Source organism: Balaenoptera physalus, assembly GCF_965194825.1.
Source record: "Balaenoptera physalus genome assembly, chromosome: 13".
Classification (NCBI taxonomy): Eukaryota; Metazoa; Chordata; class Mammalia; order Artiodactyla; family Balaenopteridae; genus Balaenoptera; species Balaenoptera physalus.
The window spans coordinates 17,535,728-17,556,485 of NC_138892.1; the positions used below are offsets into that span (position 1 = coordinate 17,535,728).

Below are 20,758 nucleotides of genomic sequence, written 5' to 3' on the forward strand. Positions count from 1 at the left end.
TTCATTAGTGATAGAACTCCATTCACTTATTTAACAAAAAGTACTCTTGTTATACTAAAACAGTAGTAGAGATAAGAAAAAGAAAACAGACTTTCTGACTCTGGGGTTTCTGCTTTCAAGAAGTACAGAACATTGCAGGCTGTTCACAGAAGGAGGCAATCGGGCAGCCATTTATATTTTGTTTGAACAGATAGGCATTTCTCTGAGCACTCACCAAAAGGCAGTTTTATAAAGATGGCTGGGGACAAAGAGAATACATTGATTAAAATGTATCAATCATCTGCAGCCAATCCAGCCGACTGTGCTGTTTTCCCCATGGGGGCCCGGTGCGCACTGGCTGCAAACAGCAGCCTCCTCGGTAGTGCATGCAGCCTGTTGCCTGTATAGGTTGCCCTAAGGGACCTTGGAGACAGCCCTTTCCAGTGGACACTAATGACTGGCATGCTGTCCCCAATCTAGGCTCCAGACAGGTATGCGCGGTGCCTTTGGAAAGCCCCAGGGCACAGTGGTCAGGGTCCACGTTGGCCACGTCATGATGTCCATCTGCACCAGGCTGCAGAACAAGGAGCATGTGATTGAGGCCCCCCGGCAGGGCCAAGTTCCAGTTCCCTGGCCACCAGAAGATCCACATCTGCAGGAAGTGGGGATTTACTAAGTTTAATGCGGACAAATTTGAAAACATGGTGGCAGAAAAGCGACTCATCCCGGATGGCTGTGGGGTCGAATACATCCCTCGTCATGGCCCCCTGGACAGATGGGGGGCCCTGCACTCGCGAGAGCCTTGGCGCTGTCCCCTCCTTACTCACTCCCACCAATAAATCCTACTTTGTTGTCCAAGAAAAAAAAAAAAATGTATCAATCATATGAGCTTAATGGAGAGGCACCAGAAAATAGATTTTGATCTTGGAAGTAAAAATAGAACAACCATATACCCAACAGAACTTACAAATAAGAATTTAATGATGTCAGTTTGTTGGCCAGAGAATGATTCTACTGTCACAGTACTGTGACTTCACAGAATTGGATCGTGAAACCCAACTGTGAAGGAAAATTGTTTCAGTGTATGGTTTTGATAAGTGGCAAGAGAAGTTATGAAAAATTCATGAAAGGTAGAGAGACTTCAAGTTCTGTTTCAGATTTCTCTTTAATACAGTTTTTGAGATATGGAAACTTTGCTAATTAGTTTTGTAAATTAGATTTTATATATCTTAAACATGCATGCTAGGATCAAATCTTGCTACTATAGGATGGCTTTCTTTAAAATTTTATTTATTTATTTATTTTTGGCTGCATTGGTTCTTGGTTGCTGCACACGGACTTTCCCGAGTTGCGGTAAGCGGGGCTACTCTTCGTTGCGGTGCTCGGGCTTCTCATTGCAGTGGCTTGTCTTGTTGCGGAGCACGGGCTTTAGGCATGCGGGCTTCAGTAGTTGTGGCTCACGGGCTCTAGAGCGCAGGCTCAGTAGTTGTGGCGGCCAGACTTAGTTGCTCTGCAGCATGTGGGATCTTCCTGGACCAGGGCTCGAACCCGTGTCCCCTGCATTGGCAGGCGGATTCTTAATGACTGCACCACCAAGGAAGTCCCTATAGTATGACTTTTAAAAAATACGAATTGAATTTTATATTTTTATGTTCTAGAGAGTCCTATTTTAAGCATTGTATTATAGAACTTAAATGGAAACCATTAACTTGTATAAATTTATCCTAAGAAAATCATTCTAAATATGAGAAAGTCTTATGCACAAAGATGTTCATTTTCATTGCAATATAATTTAGGCAAGAAAATATCCTGCTATAAGGAAATGATTCATTAAAATGTGGCAATTCTCTTCAAGAAATTTAACCATTAAAAATGCTTTTTTGGATCAATAGTATCTTATTTTTAAATTAAAAAGTAAAAAGTGCTCAATATAAACAAAAGTTCAAATAATATTTAAAAAATGCAGGATTTAAAAAGTGAAAATAGTATTTCAAGTCCCTCCTTACCCTGCTCCCTCAACCTAGGCCAACCCAGTTCTCCAGAAGTCAGTGCTGTGAGCACTTTGATATCTGTCCTTCCAGACCTTTTTCTAACCCAGTGGTTTTCAAACTGTGCTCCAAGGAGGGGCTTTGGGGGCTTCTCAATTAGGTAAGATGGGGACTGAGTGGGGCTTCAACCGGTACTTCTTTGCTTTTACCTGTTTACTATATTGGGGTTTCGAGTAGGGTTTAATTTAAACAAAGCATTCCCCTGCATTAAAAATAAATGTTCAAAAACGATTGGCCTAATTTAGAAAATGAAGTCCTAACCCCGCACTCAGGAATTCCAGATCTTCCAGTTTACCGTTTTTTTGCTGCTTGGTGATACGGATCTGCTACTCAGACCTGCCTATTCATTTCCCCAGCAGTCGTTTGCCTGGTTGCCAGCCGCCTCGTTAGGACGTACTTCCCCTTCTTTTTCTCCATCTCTCTAAATCTTGTTATTTAAGGTTCAACTCGTCAATGTTTCGTTCACTCCTTCTTTCAACATTTTTAGTGGACGCCACCTACATTTTGACGAATACTGAGTGGGGAATATGCAGAATTTTGTATCAAAAGCTCACAGACAAGTAAAGAGCAACCTTCATGTAAATAAGTGCAATTATGTATTATAAAAAAAGAGCGTTTGAGGGGCAGATACTAAAGATATAAGTGGTCTCTTCCTTCTACACTACCTTATATGGCACTTATAAAAAGGGCAGTTTATGGTATGGTTACATTTCGGGGTCTTCAGTAAATAATTGCTCATTTATTTATTAACAGAAGATAATGCAGAAGATGATTCACCTGTGAATTAGGGGGTGAGACTTGGGAGGGAGCTGTTTCCATTCTTGAGCAATCAACTGTGTTCAAAAATAACTTGAATCCAACTTGCTAGATTCCGGTGTAGGGCATGGAGTTGGGAGGGAGCACTGAAGGACTTGGTTCTCTAATCCTCATCTCCGTGGCCACTCACACTGGTGTATAGGGAATGCCTGTCATTTCTGCTTTATCATTAACTGGTAAGAAAGTTGTGAATTTGAGTCCTGTGTCTTTATTTTACTGACTTTATAACTTGAGCATATTACTTAACCTCTCTGAGACTCAGTTTCCTGAACTGTAGTGTATGAACATGTCTACCTCCTAGGTTTTCAGAAAAGATTGTACAAGTACATACAAACAAAGTCTATTCTTTTTGCTTTCAGTGGTTTTGATGTTCTGTAGAATGGGTGATTGTTCTCTTTTCTTTTGGGTTTAAGTTTTTAGATATTTGGGAGGACTTATGGATTAGACTCAAGTTCTTTCTTTTTTTTTGGCCACACCACATGGCTTGCGGGATCTTAGTTCCCCGACCAAGTATCGAACCCATGGCCCCTGCATTGGAAGCATGGAGCCCTAACCACTGGACCTCCAGGGAATTCCCTAGACTCTAGTTCTTTGAAGAAGTGTTTTTTTTTAATTCTGAGAGTGGCTTTTTGATAAGCTATTCATATTCCTGGTAAGGTATGAATAAACAATATAGGAAAGTAATAGGTCCAAAGAACATTTAGTGGGGAAATAAATCTTTTTCATTATTAACCAGTGTAGTCTCCTGGGATTTAAAGCAGACTGTTATATCTATGATCAAGAAAGCAAAATTAACAGGTAGGCCCAGAGTCCAAAGCCTGGCCTATTTTCTTCATTTTATCTGTCACTTTCCTCTATCTTTTACATAACAAACAGTAAAGAATTTTTATGGTAATGTTCTAGTACTCTCTGAAAAAAAAAAAAGTCAGAAAACTCTTGTCTGTCATTTCTGGATTATAGGTTTCAGAATAACCCCAGGCAAACTCATGATGGATTCTATCTTTGTAATATTTCTCATTCTGGTTGAGCAGACTTAGTTCTCTAGTCTAGAATAAACCTTACAGTAATGGTTTAAGGTAGTCTGTTTTATTTGTAAATTGTAAAAATGTTATTTAGATACCTTTTTAAAAGTAAAAAAGTACATTAGATATGATATTTAAATTTAACAACAGTGTTAGAGCTACTTCCTATTCCAGCTTTCATCTTCTTTTTTCCTTTTAAAACATTGTGGTTTCCTGAAGACCTGTGTTGTTCAGTGTATATAGGTACCATTTGTTCTGTGTATATACTGGTCATTATAGATATACAGTATTTATAGCATGCTGGCAGTTTAATGAAAAGTAGGATGAGTGCAGTGTATACAATGTAAATATTAAACTTCAGTTTATTTTTTAAAGAAAGTAGGAACAACACAGTTGATCTGAAAATTATAAGGTAGGGGTTTAATACAGCAATGTATAACATTTTTGTGCTTCTGTGGTCTAGTATGTTCCTTAGTAAGGGGAGAAAGAGGTGGAAAGTAGGTTTTGAGCCTTTTACAAAAATGTATAGTAATAATAATGAATAATGATGATGATAACTAGCTAATATTTATTGAAGGCTCAATACACTGTTCTGAGCACCTTACATGTATTAAGTCATTTAATTCTCACAGTAACCCAATGGAGGAGGTATTTTTTCATGAGGAAACTAAGGTATAGAGGCATACGTCCCATAGCTAGTGAAAGTCAGAATTTAAGCCAAAGCAGTTTGAGTTTAGAACCCAGCCTCTAAACTACTGTCAATATCATTAGTGTGTTGACACTTCTTCACATTTAATTTTTTGGAAGCAAATCATCTCTTTTAATTGAAGTGTGGAGATTTGCTGAATAAGTCACTTGAGATTCCCCCGTAAAACCACTCAATGCAAATCATGTTATTGATTTATTCATCTGATGAAAGCACTGCAGATATCTCGGGAAGCTTTGTACAGTTTCAAACACAGCATAAAGCATTTGCCAGTGATTCCACATGAATAATACAACTTTGAACAAGCTGTTAACATTCTCCGTTTAAAAATGTGTTTGTCTGAAATCTGTGGACTCAAGTCTGGGATTTTGATTGTGCATAGATTTTATCAGCTGAGTTTAAACTCATATTATTCCTTAGAACAAAACCTATTCTTGGGCTTCTCTGGTGGCGCAGTGGTTGAGAATCTGCCTGCCAGTGCAGGGGACACGGGTTCGAGCCCTGGTCTGGGAAGATCCCACATGCCGCGGAGCAACTAGGCTCGTGAGCCACAATTACTGAGCCTGCATGACTGGAGCCTCTGCCTCGCAAGAGAGGCCGCGATAATGAGAGGCCCGCGCACCGCGATGAAGAGTGGCCCCCACTTGCCGCAACTAGAGAAAGCCCTCGCACAGAAACGAAGACCCAACACAGCCATAAATAAATAAATTAATTAATTAATTAAAAAAAAAAAAACAAAAAAACCTATTCTTTTCTCAATCCCTGGGGGCAGTGCTTAATAGACAATGTAAGCATGTGTTTGAGCATTAGCAAGGGGGCACCAAAAGAGAAAAAAATTTAAATAATTTAATATTTTGTAATTTTTTTCATTTTTTTATATATATATATATTTCAGATTATTTTCCATTATGGGTTATTACAAGATATTGAATATAGTTCCCTGTGCTAAACAGTAAATCCTGTTGCTTATCTATTTTATGTATAGTGGTTTGTATCTGTTAATCCCATACTTCTAATTTATCCCTTCCCCTCCCTCCCTTTGCCCTTTGGTAACCATAAGTTTGTTTTCTATGTCTGTGAGTCTGTTTCTATTTTGTATATAGATTCATTTGTATTATTTTTTAAGATTCCACATATAAGTGATATCATATATTTGTCTTTCTCTGTCTGACTTACTTCACTCAGTTTGATAATCTCTAGGTCCGTCCATGTTGCTGCAAATGACAATATTTCAGTTGTTTCTATGGCTGAGTAATATTCCATTGTATATATATATATCACTTTTTTATCCATTCATCTGTCAGTGGACATTTAGGTTGTTTCCATGTCTTGGCTCTTGTAAATAGTGAGGGAAGCTAGAGTTTTCATATTTTCTGGATATATGCTCAGGAGTGGTATTGCTGGATCATATGGTGGTTCTGTTTTTAGTTTTTTAAAGGAACCTCCATAGTGTTTTCCATAGTGGCTGCACCAATTTACATTCCCACAAAAAAACACTGTAGGAGGGCTCCCTTTTCTCCACACCCTCTCCAGCCTTTATTATTTGTAGACTTTTTGGTGATGGCTGTTCTGACCAGTGTGAAATGATACCTCATTGTGGTTTTGATTTGCATTTCTCTAATATGTTGTTGAGCATCTTTTCATGTGCCTGTTGGCCATCTGTTAATGTTTTGTGGCTTTTAAAGAAACAATGAAATAGTCTTTCCAGGAAAAGTTGTACCTTGTTGTGACTCTTATTTTGTTTGGAGTTATCATTTTGAATTATATGTCATGGCTCATGGGGGAGACACACTGTAGACTTGATGGCAGCCTGGCCCTGCCTTGGAACTTGGTGGCACAGATGCAGTTATTTATTCATGATCATCTAACAATATAAAATATAAATGAAATCATTGCTGTGAATACAGCGGAATGTTAGTTTTCTGGAAGTGTTTAGGATGTATTAATTGAATGAATGTTGCCTTTTAGTTGTGTTCCTACTGGGAAACTGTGGAGGGGGAGAAGTAGGAAAGAAGACATTTTAGAGCCCCTGGGAGTTTTAGAAATAGGAAATTTTAAGTAGCCATTAAAAATAACTTTGTAGGATACTGATAAGACACTCTTTTTTGATATATTATGAAATGCAAAAAGCAGGATGCCAAACTGTGTAATGTGAAGCAATTTTTGTTTTAAACATAGATATAGAAAAAATATATCAACAATAAAGTTATCATATGCACTAATACATCATCAGTGATTATCTCTAGATGGTGGGTTTCCAGAATAAACAACCTTGTTTGTCTTTGGCCTTTATTTGTTTATTTTGCATTGAACACATATCGCTTCTGTGAAAAATAGAAAAACGATAGAAGAGAACTCTATGCCAGTGGATGTTAGAAGCACCATTTCCAAATGGGCTGGGAAAGAAAGGTAGTCAGGATATTTTTATGAGCAAAGGCCAGTATGTGGCAACTAAGTTGTTTTGGGGTGTCTTTGAGGGTAGTTTTAGTTTGAACTTCAAGTTGGACTTAGAGTCCTTGGGCTCCTTTTTTTTTTTTTTTTAAACTGGTATTTGAATAAAAAGTACGCAGCTCTGACCAAAGGGTAGAGGAGAGACTTGATTGCAGAGAGTAAAGATACTGAAAGAGTTAGATCATTATTTCAGTTTGATGCCAAAATAGTTTAGTAACATAACACTGTGTACCTGTGGTTCACCTAATCTAATAGAGCCTCTTGCTGTGAGTTTGTGCACTTGGCCTGCCTTCACAGCTCTGTGTACCAGGGAGCAGTATTGAGGGAAAGTACAGTTTGGGAACGGGGAAGATCGGTGTCATCTCCCTGGGTGGTACCATTGTGAAGGTGTCCCAGCGAGGGAAGGTGATGGTAGGCCACCACCACCTGAGGAAGACCTCGCTGGGTTTGGGAGCTGTCCTGTTTCATCACCTAGTAGAAGGTAATGTAATTCTATGTGGCCTGCTCAGCAGGGTGTAGCGTGCTGCTTCACCTCAGGGATAGGGGAGGGAGAAGGGCCCCTGGAGGGGTAGAATGGCTCTGAGTAAATATTTGGGATGGGATCACCATGAAAATTATGGGGCACTCTCGGTCTTCAAATGTAGAAGAAAAATGTTAACCTTACACGTGGCAAATCATTTTTCCCTTTTCCTTTTCTTAGAAAGAAGATTTTTACTTTGACACATGGTTATCCATTCTGCACTTTACAATTCTGGAAGATTTTATATTCAGTTTTCACTTTAATTGTACGAAGAATAAAGTGTATATTTTAAGTTGGCCCTAGAAGTGTGTTTGCGTTTTTAAAATGGAATTCTCTTTAAGAGTATAAGGATGTATTAAGGTTAAAAGTATGAAAGTATACTTTTTGGTGAGTTCTGAATAATAATTTCTCTTCATTTGAAATGCTGAACTCGTTACCTAGTCTCTAAATTTAGGTATTTCAGATTTATAAGTGCCAGAGAAAACCAGTAAGGAAATGTATTATTTATGTTTTATTCTCATGTACACTACCTTTTACACAAAGGTGTTGAGTCACTTTATAAAAAATAACATTTACAAGAAATATTGGTTTTTAAAAAAGTTATGAAACCAGTACCAGAGAAAATAAAACTAGGAGTGTAACATTAAGATGAATAAATTGATCATAGATGTGAGTTTCAGATGTAGCTGTAAGTTTCCTTGTTGCTGAAGTAAAATAAAAGGGTGGCTCAATCTTCATTAATGAAAAAGAAAAATACCAGTTTTCAGTAGCTAGGCTTTCTGTAGCTATAATTTCTAAGTAAAGTTTCATGTGACTTTAGGGTGATTGATAAGGTGGTGATGTTCTCAGCAGTAGTTTGAAGGAAATTAAGGAATGTCAGTTGCAAGTTAATTGCAAGAGAGTGGTTAAGTAGTTTTTTTGAGTAAGATACATGTAAGAAATGTTTTAAAATGGGAGATTCTTTCTGGGCTTCAAAACAGAGTTCTCTGATTTAGCTCCTTTGCTACCAACTATTCACCGAGTTGTTTCAAACAGTAGTACTAAGTGATATTTCTGGTCATTGTTTACTACCTGTATTATAAAACTGTATTGCTATTAATCTAATCAGAATCTCTAGTTAAATGATTGGGTTTTTTTTTCACTTTTCAGTTGATTTGATAGGGGATAAATATAATCAAAGTTCATTCTACCAAGTGCCAGTCAGTGCACTTGGTAGAATGAACTGTACTTTGTTTATGCGATACACTTAGTTCTTTGGACACACACTATATTTATTCTGTCAACATTTTCTCAATAAGCAGAAATGGTTCAACTGCGGATTTTGTTTTAGTTGATTCATTGGCTTGTCTTCGGTGTATCCTTCCAAATAAAGCATTCTTTTTTAAAAATTATTTTTTTAAGTGGGGTTGAGGGTTGTGATTCTGAAAACAAATCAGTTGTCTGGTTCTGGTTTCCTTTGGAACATTATTTGAGATGTATTGAGGATTTATTATACCGAAGATTTATTATATCCACTGATTCTTTCTCTGGGCTCAAACAAATTCTTTACAAATGTTTGGCTGTCTTTTAGGCCTATAGAAACTTTAGGATTGATAAATTTTATGATGTTACTCTTTTCTATCAGTGGGCAGTCTTAGAAATGAGTGATTGTTTTATGGAGTCCGTTAGCTTTGGGATATCAGGAGCTGAATCATGCCCATGATTTCTCAAGCTTCTGTGTTTGTTAGAGAATATCAGGACTACCAAATCAAGAAAGCTTGACATCACTACCTGTTACCTAAATGAAACCTGTGTGAGTGCTTGAATTCAGTTTAATTAGACAGTTTCCAGTTTAAGCCAGAAAGTCAACATTTTTTTTCCTAGGAGCTAACTCTATGCATTTCAACCAAAGCAAAAAAAGGGAGGGGGGAGATACGTTGATTCCACTTTAGAGGTGAGCCTTTTAATCGGGGAGGACAGTATTTGTGAGGTAGCAGTTTTTATATTTCGGTTTCCAGGTACTTATTTTGGCCGCCTCACGGCATGTGGGATCTTAGTTCCCCGACCAGGAATCAAACCCGTGCCCCCTGCTTTGGAAGCGCAGAGCCGTAACCACTGGGCTGCCTGGGAATTCCCTCTTCCAAGTACTTTTAAATGACCTGAACAATGATAAAAATTGTGGTATGTGTATTGCTATAACTCAGCTATTGTTTGGACCAGTTTGAGACTTAACAGCATATGGAGTTTGCAGAATAGTTACTGACTGGACTCATCTTCGTTCTTTAGAATTGTTGCCTTGGGATAGTTCCTTTTCCTTAGTTAACTACAGGAAATGAGCAAAAGAGGTCCATACATTTTTTTTTCTAGTTATACATTCTTAACTGGATATCGAATTATACCTCTGGCAAGCAGCAGTAGTACATTTGGAATTCTGGAGATTTCTTTTACAGTGCCATATTGATTTTTTAACTTTTGAGGGTCAAGTGATATATCAGATATCATCGGAGACACAAGATGTCATCTTTGCCATGTAAGAACGGGCAGTGGGAGACCAAATGGACACCTTTCATTTAAAAAAAATTTTTTTTAAACTGTACCTGAGGAAGATTGCTAACTGTTTTGGGCATTTAATTTTGACTGTTTTTTTCCTCTCTGTACCCTTAACCCTGCATTAATTTGGGTAGATTTCTTTGAGGTGGTAAACTTTTATTGTGACCTTTTGAATGAGGTGAAAGTTTCAAGACATTAGGAAACATTTGGTAGAAAGTGTAGAGGTGGGAAAGCTGAATAAAGGAAATTTGATTGAATAGAGGAAGCTTAGAGAAGACTAAGAGGTAGTAATTTAGCTGATTTAGGAAATCTAGTAGAAGGCAACGCGTCAGTATGAAACAATTAGGAAAAATAAGCAATGTAGGCAGCCCCGTGGACAATAGTGAAATCAAAGGGTTAAAAATGAGAAATGGTTTTAGTCATAGCTGTAGGACTATCTCAAATGGGGAAGAGAGTTCTTCAGTGTGATTCAGTAGTCAAGGTCTGTGATCCCCATGAATGGGACTAGGGTGACCTCATGGTTCTGATGCATTCTCAAGGGAGAAGCATGTCAGTGAGGTCATGGCAGGACAGCAGAAAGTGGCGTCAGAGTGAACATGAGAAAACCAAAGGGGTGATTAGTTAAGAGCTGTTTGGGATATGTGCTGAGAAAAGTGATTTGTTGGTCAATTCTTCAGGAAAAGGGAGTTTGGGATGAGGAATGGGGAAGCTGAGGAGTTCAGATGTGAAACTGAAATCTAAAAGGCCACTGAGACTTTTTAAAATAGTTTTTGCTTAAATGGAAAGAGCTAATCATTGAAATCAGTGAGGATTTATGTTTACACAAGTTTCATTCTTTAAATGAACGTAGTGGAAGAAAACTGAGCGGCCGTAAAGGCAGCCTGTGGTTTGGGTGCTGTAAAAAGAAAATTAAATCGACATAATCCTTCTGTGTGAACCTGCTATTTAGTTAAACAATTAAGTACTTACTGGATATTATTCAAAAGAATGTACCGAAATTTTTTATAAAACAAGAAAATAATTTGTGCAATATCGGCTAAGGTCTAGCTAATTTTGGCTGGCATGACCTCTCTGAAATCTGATTTAACTGACCGCATAACACATCCTGTTTGGTGACTACATCTTCATAACAAACAGAAACAGAAGACATATATTCAGAGGAAATGAAAGAAGCAGAATGGGGACTTCCCTGGTGGTGCAGTGGTTAAGAATCCACCTGCCAATGCAGGGGACACGGGTTCGAGCCCTGGGCCGGGAAGATCCCACATGCCGTGGAGCAACTAAGCCCGTGCGCCACAACTACTGAGCCTGTGCTCTAGAGCCCGCGAGCCACAACTACTGAGCCCACGTGCCACAGCTACTGAAGCCCACGCGCCTAGAGCCCGTGCTCCACAACAAGAGAAGTAACCGCAATGAGAAGCCTGCGCACCGCAATGAAGAGTAGCACCCACTCGCCGCAACTAGAGAAAGCCCGTGCGCAGCAACAAAGACCCAACGCAGCCAAAAATAAATAAATAAAATAAATAAATTTTAAAAAAAGCAGAATGCACACTTGCAGAGTGGTGAAACTAAGAATACACAGTAACCATAAGCTGGCTTGACTTCTAGGTTATTTTGTGTGTGTGTGTGTGTGTGTGTGTGTGTGTGTGTGTGTGTGTGTGTGATAGTGCTGTGGTTTTATGTGTGCTTATACAAATGTAAAATACCGCCCCCAACAAGTTTTGAGATTTTCGACTAAATGCGATAATCTTTTTGTTGTTGTTATGGGAAGATAACAAAGTGTTAAACTTCCATTTATTGCCTCTCTTAGTAATGAGGCGTGACTTAGGCCTGCTAACTCACAGCTCTGATGAATTTTTCAAGTGTATTATTTAACCCTTGCAATGGAACAGAATGCCTTTTCCAGCACGATGGGCAGATTTTCTCCGAGATACTGATTTAGTAGATCAACACACATACAATACAATTCTTTTTCTTCTAAAAACAAGCAATTTTAGCATTAATGTTTTTTTATTTTTGTAACTACAATTGAGTTCATCAGGATTGTTTTGTATTAGTTTGTTTTCCTTTAAGTCAGTGGTCCCCTGACACAACTCTATAGATTAATGCTGGCCCATGACAAAGCTTTCACAGGGAGCATGAAGTGAGTTCTTGATAAATCTAAATGTGCTCAATGGAAAGGCTTTTAGTCCAAGACTTTGTCCTTTCTGCATTTTTATTTTTAAAGGAAAGATCATTTTTAAATTGGTAAAATTTTGGGGGAAATTCGGTAAATGAGATCTAAATGTTTGGAAAACACTGTTTTCAACCCTTTAACCATAGACGGAATCCTTATGTGCTCATATATCAGAGAGATTCTCTTAAACTAAACTAGATGGGAATCTGTGGGTCAGATTCTTCTTTAAAATATTTACTTTTTTGGTTAGCTTTTGTTAGATCATGCTGTGGTGGTAAACAATTGCAAACTCTCAGTGACTTTCATCAGCAAAGCTTTCTTTCTCTCTCGTGTTGCATGTTGCTTCTAGGTTGCTGCAGCTCTGTGTGTTATCTTTGTCCCAGGACCCAGTCTGAAGAAGCAGCACTTACCTAGGACATGTCATTCCCATGTCAGACGGAAAAGAAGCCATAGCTGAACTATTTCTGTTTGTAGTTGTTGCTGCCATCATGAGTCAGATGCCCAAACCTGATGTCAGTGGACGTGAGGCAGTATAATCCTCCCATAGTCCCTGCAGGTAACATGGCAACAGGTGGAGAAAACAATCCTCTTATACGAGGGGAGCAATAAATGGGAGTAAGAAAATCTGTCACAATATCACTCATGTGACTGAAGCACTCATGTGATGTAATGAAAATGTTAAAGAACAATAATAAACATGTATCTACTACCAAGCTTAAAAAATATAACCACTACTTTTGAAGTTCCCTGTGTGCTTTTATACTACTTCCCCAATTGTAACCATTCTCTTGAAATTTGTGCTTGCTTATCATCCCCTTCTTCATATATTCCATTGTGTGACTCTCCCGCCATTTATCTTTTTTCTTGAGTTAATTCCAGTTTTTTTGCTAGTGTGAAAATATTGCTAAGGATATTCTTTTATGTGTCTCCCGGTGTACAAAGCAAGAGTTGCTTCAGGGTATGTACTTAGCTGTGGAATTGCTGGAATGTGGGGCATATGTGTCTTCAGTTTTAGTAGATAATACCAAATTGTTTTCCAACATGGTTGTACAGTTTACACTTGCACTAGTGGTGTTGTATGTGTTACCAGTTCTCATGTCTTTGTTCACATTTGAAAGTCTGACAACATCTAATTTTTAGTCTAATGGGTGTAAATCAGATTCTTTTTTGAATGTTCAGGGAAGTGCTTCTCAAACTTCCATGTGTACATAAACCACTTGGAGATGCTATTAAAAGCACAGGTTGTGATTCAGTAGGCTGGGTTATGCTTGGGAGCTGAGATCCTACATTTCTCATAACCACCCAGGTGATACCAGTGGTGCTGCACCGTGGACCATACTTTGAGTAGCAAGGGTTTAAGGCACTCAAATAGACTTGCCCCTGTGTTGGCTCCACATAACACCTAAAGGATCTTTGGAACAAAATTGCTACATAACAGCATTTGATATAGCCACTCAATCTAGGGTTTTTGAATCATCCCTGATATTTTTATTGACATTACATGAGCACTATAGATAATACTTTTTTTTCATGTAGCAATTTGGAAAAAAAAATCCCAAGCCACAATGTTAATCACTGTACTTATTTTACCTGCTGCAGATGCTTTTTTTTTTTTTTTTGGAAACTTCTGTTTTGTGCAAACATTGGCCATTAGCAAATAAAGTAGTGGATTCCTTTTTCCTAGAGATTGCTTGCTTTATAACTTACAAAGAGAATTGAGAATTTAAACCTAAGCTAACCTAAACTTTTAAACCTAAACTTTTAAAGACACTGTTTATTTTCGGCTATGTTGGTACTAGATTAAAATAACCTATTAGGTAGCTAAAGAGTAACCCATAAATATCTCCACTGGTATTCTTTAACTTAAAGCACCTAAAACCAGGGGAAACTTTGCCCAATTCTATTCACTTATTTTTTAAATTTTTAGTTGTTTTTACTCATTCATGGATGAATAACAATATAGAGCAACCCAACCAACTTTTTATTTAGTGGCATATGTGTACATTACCTATTTTAAATCAACCACAAAGTATTTTGATTGTAACCATTATTCAATGAGTTTCTAAGTGATTTCTTTAAAGGAAGAAAATTTAAGGAGTCTTTAAGGGAGATAATAGACCTTGTCAATATGCAAGCATTAGAATAACTGATCACTCATTAACTGGATAAAATGAAGGATAAATAAAAATAAACACATTTTCCTCAGTGCAGGATGGTGGTATGTGGTCCGTGGCACGCACAGGTAGCAAGGTAATTCCTAGTACTTCCAAATTGCATTATTTAAAAAACAGATGTTAGGACAGAAACACCACTCAGACTAGCTTAAGCAGTGGAGATTTCTTGGCCCACATAATTGGGAAGAACAGGGATGGAACGGGCTTTAAATAAATGAGATAGACATTCTCATCATGATGTCAGACCCTCTCATCATCTCCTAGCTCTGATTCTCTGTTTCTGTGGATCCTTTTCTAACATAGATGAGCTTTCCTCCAAGTGTTAGTGGTGGTGGTGGTAGTAGTGGTGGTCGAGGGAGCTTTTTGAGGAGGAAGACAGAGTGACAGTTTCAGAACTATTTCATTCCAAAAGGAAGTGAGAAAACACCCTTCCAGAGGCCTTCCCCTCTGAAGTAGCCCTGTAAGTCATTCACTGTTTGCTCTATCAACTGTTTCCTTCACTGCCTTTACCACAAATTATCTCATTTATTTATTTGCTCACCTGATTGTTGTTCCTCCCCACTACAAGGAAAAATCCTTGAAGCAAGAATAGTGCCTCTTTTGTTAATGGGGCAACCCCAGGATCTAGTAGCCATTCAGGAAATAATAAGCCAACAAATATGCGAAATTCCGGGGTAGGACTCAGGCCTGCTCCAGGCACTTGTCAGTGTGTGGTCTGGAGGGGAGGGGACTGATCACTAGGCCTACCAGAACCTCATGGAACAGGGCAAGTGTGGTTTTACGTGGGAGATGGAAATACCATAAGCTGAAAAACTGGGGAAAGATGCTGAGGAAACAACAATAAAAATGTGGTTTTTTGTTTGTTTGTTTTATGCTCTTTAAGCATAGTTTACCATTTCACCCAGCTGCCCAGTCTTGTTGTATAAGGTTGTGCAGATCCTGCAGTGCCTGAAGGTGCTTGGCTGAGGGGATGGAGGGGGGCTGAAACCCAGCCAGAGACCCCATTCCTGTGGCTTCCTTTTTCCAGGAGGCACTGTTTTAAATTTACCCAAAGGCTCTATCTGGTCTCTGTACACAGTGGCCCTGTGTACAGAATATCCACCTCTCCATCTAACCTTCTGAAGAAAGAATACTAGGGGCAAAAGTAAGAGCTGCATGTGTCTTTGCATCGGGATCCTGCTGGCCAGCTCAGTGCAGACTATGTGCTTAACCATGTCCTGCAAACACTCCAAGAGAGATGACTTGCTTTGGGAAGTTCCTCTTTTTTTAACCTTCTCCTCACTCCATTTTCCTATTTAGTGTTAGCTGGTCAATTTTCCTGAGCATGCTTTTTGAGCTGAATGGTGACTGAATGGTGATATACATACTGTCATCTTTCTTTATTTATCTACATTTCTCTGCATTTCCATTTTGATTATCCTTATAATTCTGCTTCAAGAGGAAGAAGAAATTGCCTATATCCATCACTGGCCCTTCAGTGGAATAGACTTGTCTGAAAGCTTTATCTCTGAGGTTTGTTCTGTTTTTTTGTTTGATTAGAGATCTCTTTGGGGCAGTGAAATGCTCACTACTTAAAAAGAGGTGAATTGGTTGAAGGAACAGAAACCTGCTCAATCTGACTCATGTAAGGCTGCTGGGAATCTCATAAGTTCCAGACATACAGCTGAGCCCTTCTTACATGGAAAGTTCTCAGGCAGCGGTTCTGGCTTTCTTCCTCTTTGTGGACTGCTTGGGTTCTTCTTTGCTTCACTCTGGACATTGTTTCCATTCCTTTGATTTTCTTTAAATACTGCCTTTGTCTGCATACTGATCAGCCTGCAAGTGGCAAAAAATGGCAACTAGTACATAATCTCATTGGATTCTCTGCAGGTCCACGGGATGTCTGTACTGTAATCACTTGGGGAAGCTTAAAAAAAAAAAAAAAAAAGGTTTATGTGCCTCAAACTTATTCTGAGTCAGTAGGTCCAGAGTCCTAGAATCTATATTTTAAGAATATTCCCCAGCAGGAATTCCCAGACCCCTCCATAATCACAAGAGGGAAGAAAGGAAAGTGAGTGAATGATGAAATAGATGAACCAGATCCTAGCATCCACTTGTCCCCAACATAACCCCTTTTCTTTTTCCCTTTGCCATTCCTTGTTATTGATCTTCCTATCCAAGGAGAGGAGATCGATATTCTAAGAAATTGAAAACATGTATTGAAGCATAGAATGGTTTTCATTAAAAGCAGCAGTATAGTAGCAACAATTCTTAGCCTAGCTTGGTGGGTGGGCAGTCCAGTTAGGCAGTGGGCCATCTATCCCTTATCAAATCAGAGCCAGTTTGTTGATCTTGGATGCTCTTATAAATGTAAGACAGGGCTGGGCGTTCCTGAGAAACACCTGAGGCCTTAGACCCACCCTAATAACTTTGAAAACTTATGTACCTGTGGTGGCAGCTGTCCCAAGAGTCAGACTGTCTACCTGGGCAGGTGATGTATGACCTCACAACTTCAGTGCCTGTCACTCTCAAACAAGCTTACACAATGTGTCTGTGTCTTTAGTTCAGGATCTTTAAGGAGAATCTTGTCCATAACCAGCCAATCAGGAGCATACTCTGGGATTAAGGGTCAGAGCTGACTTTGAGAAGGGCATTAAGTGATAAGTGCATTGCAAGCTTTCTTTTGGTTGGCTTGCAAAATAGGATTAAGTGAATATTTGTAATCCCTTTTCATTTTGGTTATTTCTTATGTAACAGAGGGATTATATTCCTAAATCAACTATAATGAATTTTTTGTATGTCAGAAACTACAAATATGACATCAGCCTAATTTTACATGTGAAGTAAATGCCATGTACCCTATTTAGGATATTTATCAAATAATTTCATGGCAAACATTATCATCGTTTCTTCATATTTTAATAACAAAATGTATATTATATTAAGTTGTAAATCAAGTAACACGGATTATTATTTAATATGTTTAAAATATAATGTCATATACTTTACCTTTGTTGTGCCTGCATATGTAAAGGGTTGTAGCAATTTGATTCTGAGACCTCAGTATAAGTAATGGAAGCCATTACTTTAATAACTTTGTCTATTTTAGAATTTCAGAGACATTTGAAGACTTTACATGGGTATTCATTACATAAAGTATGCAAAGATAAACATTTTTAACCAAGATAGAACACACAAAAAAGCTGTATACTACATTTCTGTGTACAAAGCAGTTATGTGTTAAGCCCAAAGGGTATAATATCGTACATTAGGGTTGGTTTAAGAACGTGTTATTTTATACCTTTAATTATGAAGTATCAAGATAGTTAATCTGACTTTTAAAAATTATTTTATTTTATTTTTCCAGATCCAATCCCTCTGTGGAACTTCTAAACATCTTCTTTTAGTGGAAACGTTGTTTTCTACACAATGAAGTCAACATCTTAATTTAAACCAGCATTCATGTGGTTCTGATTCATCTGCTATGGTTCATGAAGCTTGAGATCTAAGGCATACAGGGTCTTTTGCGATGACAATATGACTAATAGTAAAGGAAGATCTATTACTAACAGAACAAGTGGTGGTCCAAGTAGTGGAGGAGGTTTTGTAGACTGGACTTTAAGTTTAAATACAATTCAATCTGATAAGTTCTTAAACTTACTGTTGAGTATGGTTCCGGTAATTTACCAGAAAAACCAGGAAGACAGGCACAAAAAAGGAAACAGCATTTGGCAAGATGGGTTATCAACTGCAGCACAAACTTTTAGTAATAGATCTGAACAACACATGGAATATCACAGTTTCTCAGAGCCATCTTTTCATGGCAACAGTGGGCACACGCCATCAAGCTGTAGCCAAAAGTATGATGAATACGCCAACTACAATTATTGTGATGGAAGGGAGGCTTCAGAAACTACGGCCATGTTACAAGATGAAGATGTATCTAGAGATGGTGATGAAGATGTCATTGTGGAAGCAAACCAGAAATTACCAAAGGAGTCCAGTGGTGTCATGGCACTGCAAATACTTGTGCCATTTTTGTTAGCTGGCTTTGGAACAGTCTCAGCTGGCATGGTTTTGGATATAGTCCAGGTGGGTTTTCATCTTTGTTTAACTTCACTGTCTTTGTTGTTTAAAGTGCTTTGTGTCGGTTACTAATCTCAGACATTATATTTAGATTTAATTTATCCCTTAGTTAAAATGAACTGATGCTGACTTTGGTGAAGAATCTGCTATTTCTAAGTGTTTTTTTGTTTGTTTTCCTTTAGAAGTTCTAAGAGAATTATCTCATTCTGACCATAAAGTAACTTTTCATAAAATATTAAATAGTAAAGTAATCCCAAATTGGGTAAATCAGCTAAATGAATAATTCAATAAATGTTATATTTAAATACATCCTTATTTTAAAAATAAAAATTAATATATGCTCATTAAAATGAATTCAAACAATGCAGAGGATTAAATAAAAGATAAGTCTTTCCTATTCCTCATCTCCAAACCAAAACTCTCTTCCCCTCCAGAGGTTACCATTGTTAAGAGTTTGCTGTATATACTTGCAGACTTTTTTCTATGCTTATATACATGCATATGTGCAGAGTCTTTTTTCAAAAATAAAAATGAAATGCTATATATATTTTTCTGCAGTTTATTTGCATTGCTTATTAATGTATCTTGGACATCTTTCCAAATTAGTAAGAAAGATATTCAGCATTTTAAGAAGAGTGCTTGATATTTCCATTGTATATATACACCAAAATTTACTTATTCACTCTCCCATGCTGGTGCTATAACAAATATCCTTATAAATTTATCTTTACATACTCATACTAATTTTTTCATAGGATAGATTTTAAAAATGGGATTGCTGGGTATTAGGGCAGCTGTATGTGTTTAAAATTTTTATAGGTATTGTCAAATTGCCTTCCAAAAAGTTTGTACCAATTTGTAGTCCTGCCATCAGTATATAAGTACTTTTATCTATCCATACCCTTATCAACATTGGATATTCTTGATCTTTTTCATTTTTGCCAATTGATAGGAAAATGTTATCATATTTTAATTAACATTCTTTAATTATTATTAATGTCTTAGCATCTTTTCATGTGTTTATTGGCCATTACCTTTTCTGTGAATATTTCTTATATACTTTTTTGTATCTTTTATCCATTTAAAAAATGGGTACATTACTTATTGACTTGTAGGAGTTCTTAATGTAATATTATATAAAATTACAAAATTACCTATTATATAATTACCTTTCTAAAGTAGTAAGTTGTTAAAAGGTGGCCTTCTGTTACTATCAGTTTTCATTCATCAGTCAGAGAAAGCTTGGCTCTAGGAAAGGGTTAGAAACATTATCCTCATGTGCCTTTGTCTTTCACTGTTTGCTCCCTAAAAGAAACCTCAGGTTATCTGTGACTCTAAGACACTTTTAAACAGATAACATTTTTATGTAAATGGAAAACGTACATAAATAGAAACCTAATTTTTCCACCATCAGATGGAAAAAAGATACGAAAAGATATACTGTGTTAAGTATATTGAATTTTTGAATAGACTATAATACTCTAGGGAGACCTAACCTATCTGTCCACTTGAAATATAATTGTTTCAAATTATTACCATAGTATCATAGCTGCTAAAATGAATATGCTGTTTTGGGTTGACTTTTTTTTTTTCTTCATATACCAGTTATTCTGAAGAAACACTCAACATTTAGCTATAGGATGATAACATCTATAGGAAAAATATGTTAGAGTATAGATTGTTAAGCAGAATATTTGCATAGTTCATTATGTACCTTCCTCTGGTGCATGTTCACTTATTTCTTGATGCTATTTGAGAGCAGAGCACGTGTGTAATTGGGAAAAGTTCCTTTATGATTTTATGAACTATAATACTGCTAGCCCTAAGGACTTTATAGTGTTAAACTTCAGTGTTAAAAATCATAAAGACATAATGTAAATGTTTTGAAAGATTTCATTTGAATGAGGTTTTTAAAACTTTTAAATTGTGAAATTTAAAACTTTTAAATTGTGAAATTTAAAACATACAGGGTGAAAACAAACAGCTCAGTGAAAACAAAAGCATACAGCTCAGTGAATTTTCATGACACAAACAACCGTATAACCATCACCTGGGTCAAGAAATAGACTCTTACCTATACTTCATTAGTCTTCATTAGTGCTCCCTTCCAATAGCTTCCTTTTTTCTCCATCACCAAAGATAATCAATAATCTGATTTTTTTTTAATTAATCTGATTTTTATAAGAACTTTTTTGTCTTTATAAGCGTGTATTATTAAGCACCACTGCTTGGTTTTACTTAATTCTTTTCAAAATTTATCCAGTGGAAGTAT

At 37.3% G+C, this 20,758-nt stretch overlaps 1 protein-coding gene and 1 long non-coding RNA gene across 8 annotated transcripts in view; both read left to right on the forward strand.

The window, feature by feature from the left end:
* Nucleotides 1–20,758, forward strand: part of LOC309640631 — a 317,179-nt gene that overhangs the window by 153,130 nt on the left and 143,291 nt on the right. The window lies entirely within an intron of this gene.
* The window catches only part of SLC41A2 (solute carrier family 41 member 2), a 135,867-nt gene that overhangs the window by 5,827 nt on the left and 109,282 nt on the right, over nt 1–20,758 (forward strand). For 3 of the 7 annotated variants that reach the window (XM_082419441.1, XM_082419442.1, XM_082419444.1), the window contains exon 2: nt 17,768–18,492. In XM_082419441.1, coding sequence (XP_082275567.1) covers nt 17,938–18,492 — 555 coding nt within the window. In that variant the 5' untranslated portion in view covers nt 17,768–17,937. Of the gene's footprint in view, nt 1–1,418; nt 7,504–7,722; nt 7,930–11,208; nt 11,680–12,596; nt 12,804–17,767; nt 18,493–20,758 lie in introns of those variants that run through there. The other 4 variants (XM_082419439.1, XM_082419440.1, XM_082419443.1 and 1 more) reach the window with 4 other exon arrangements.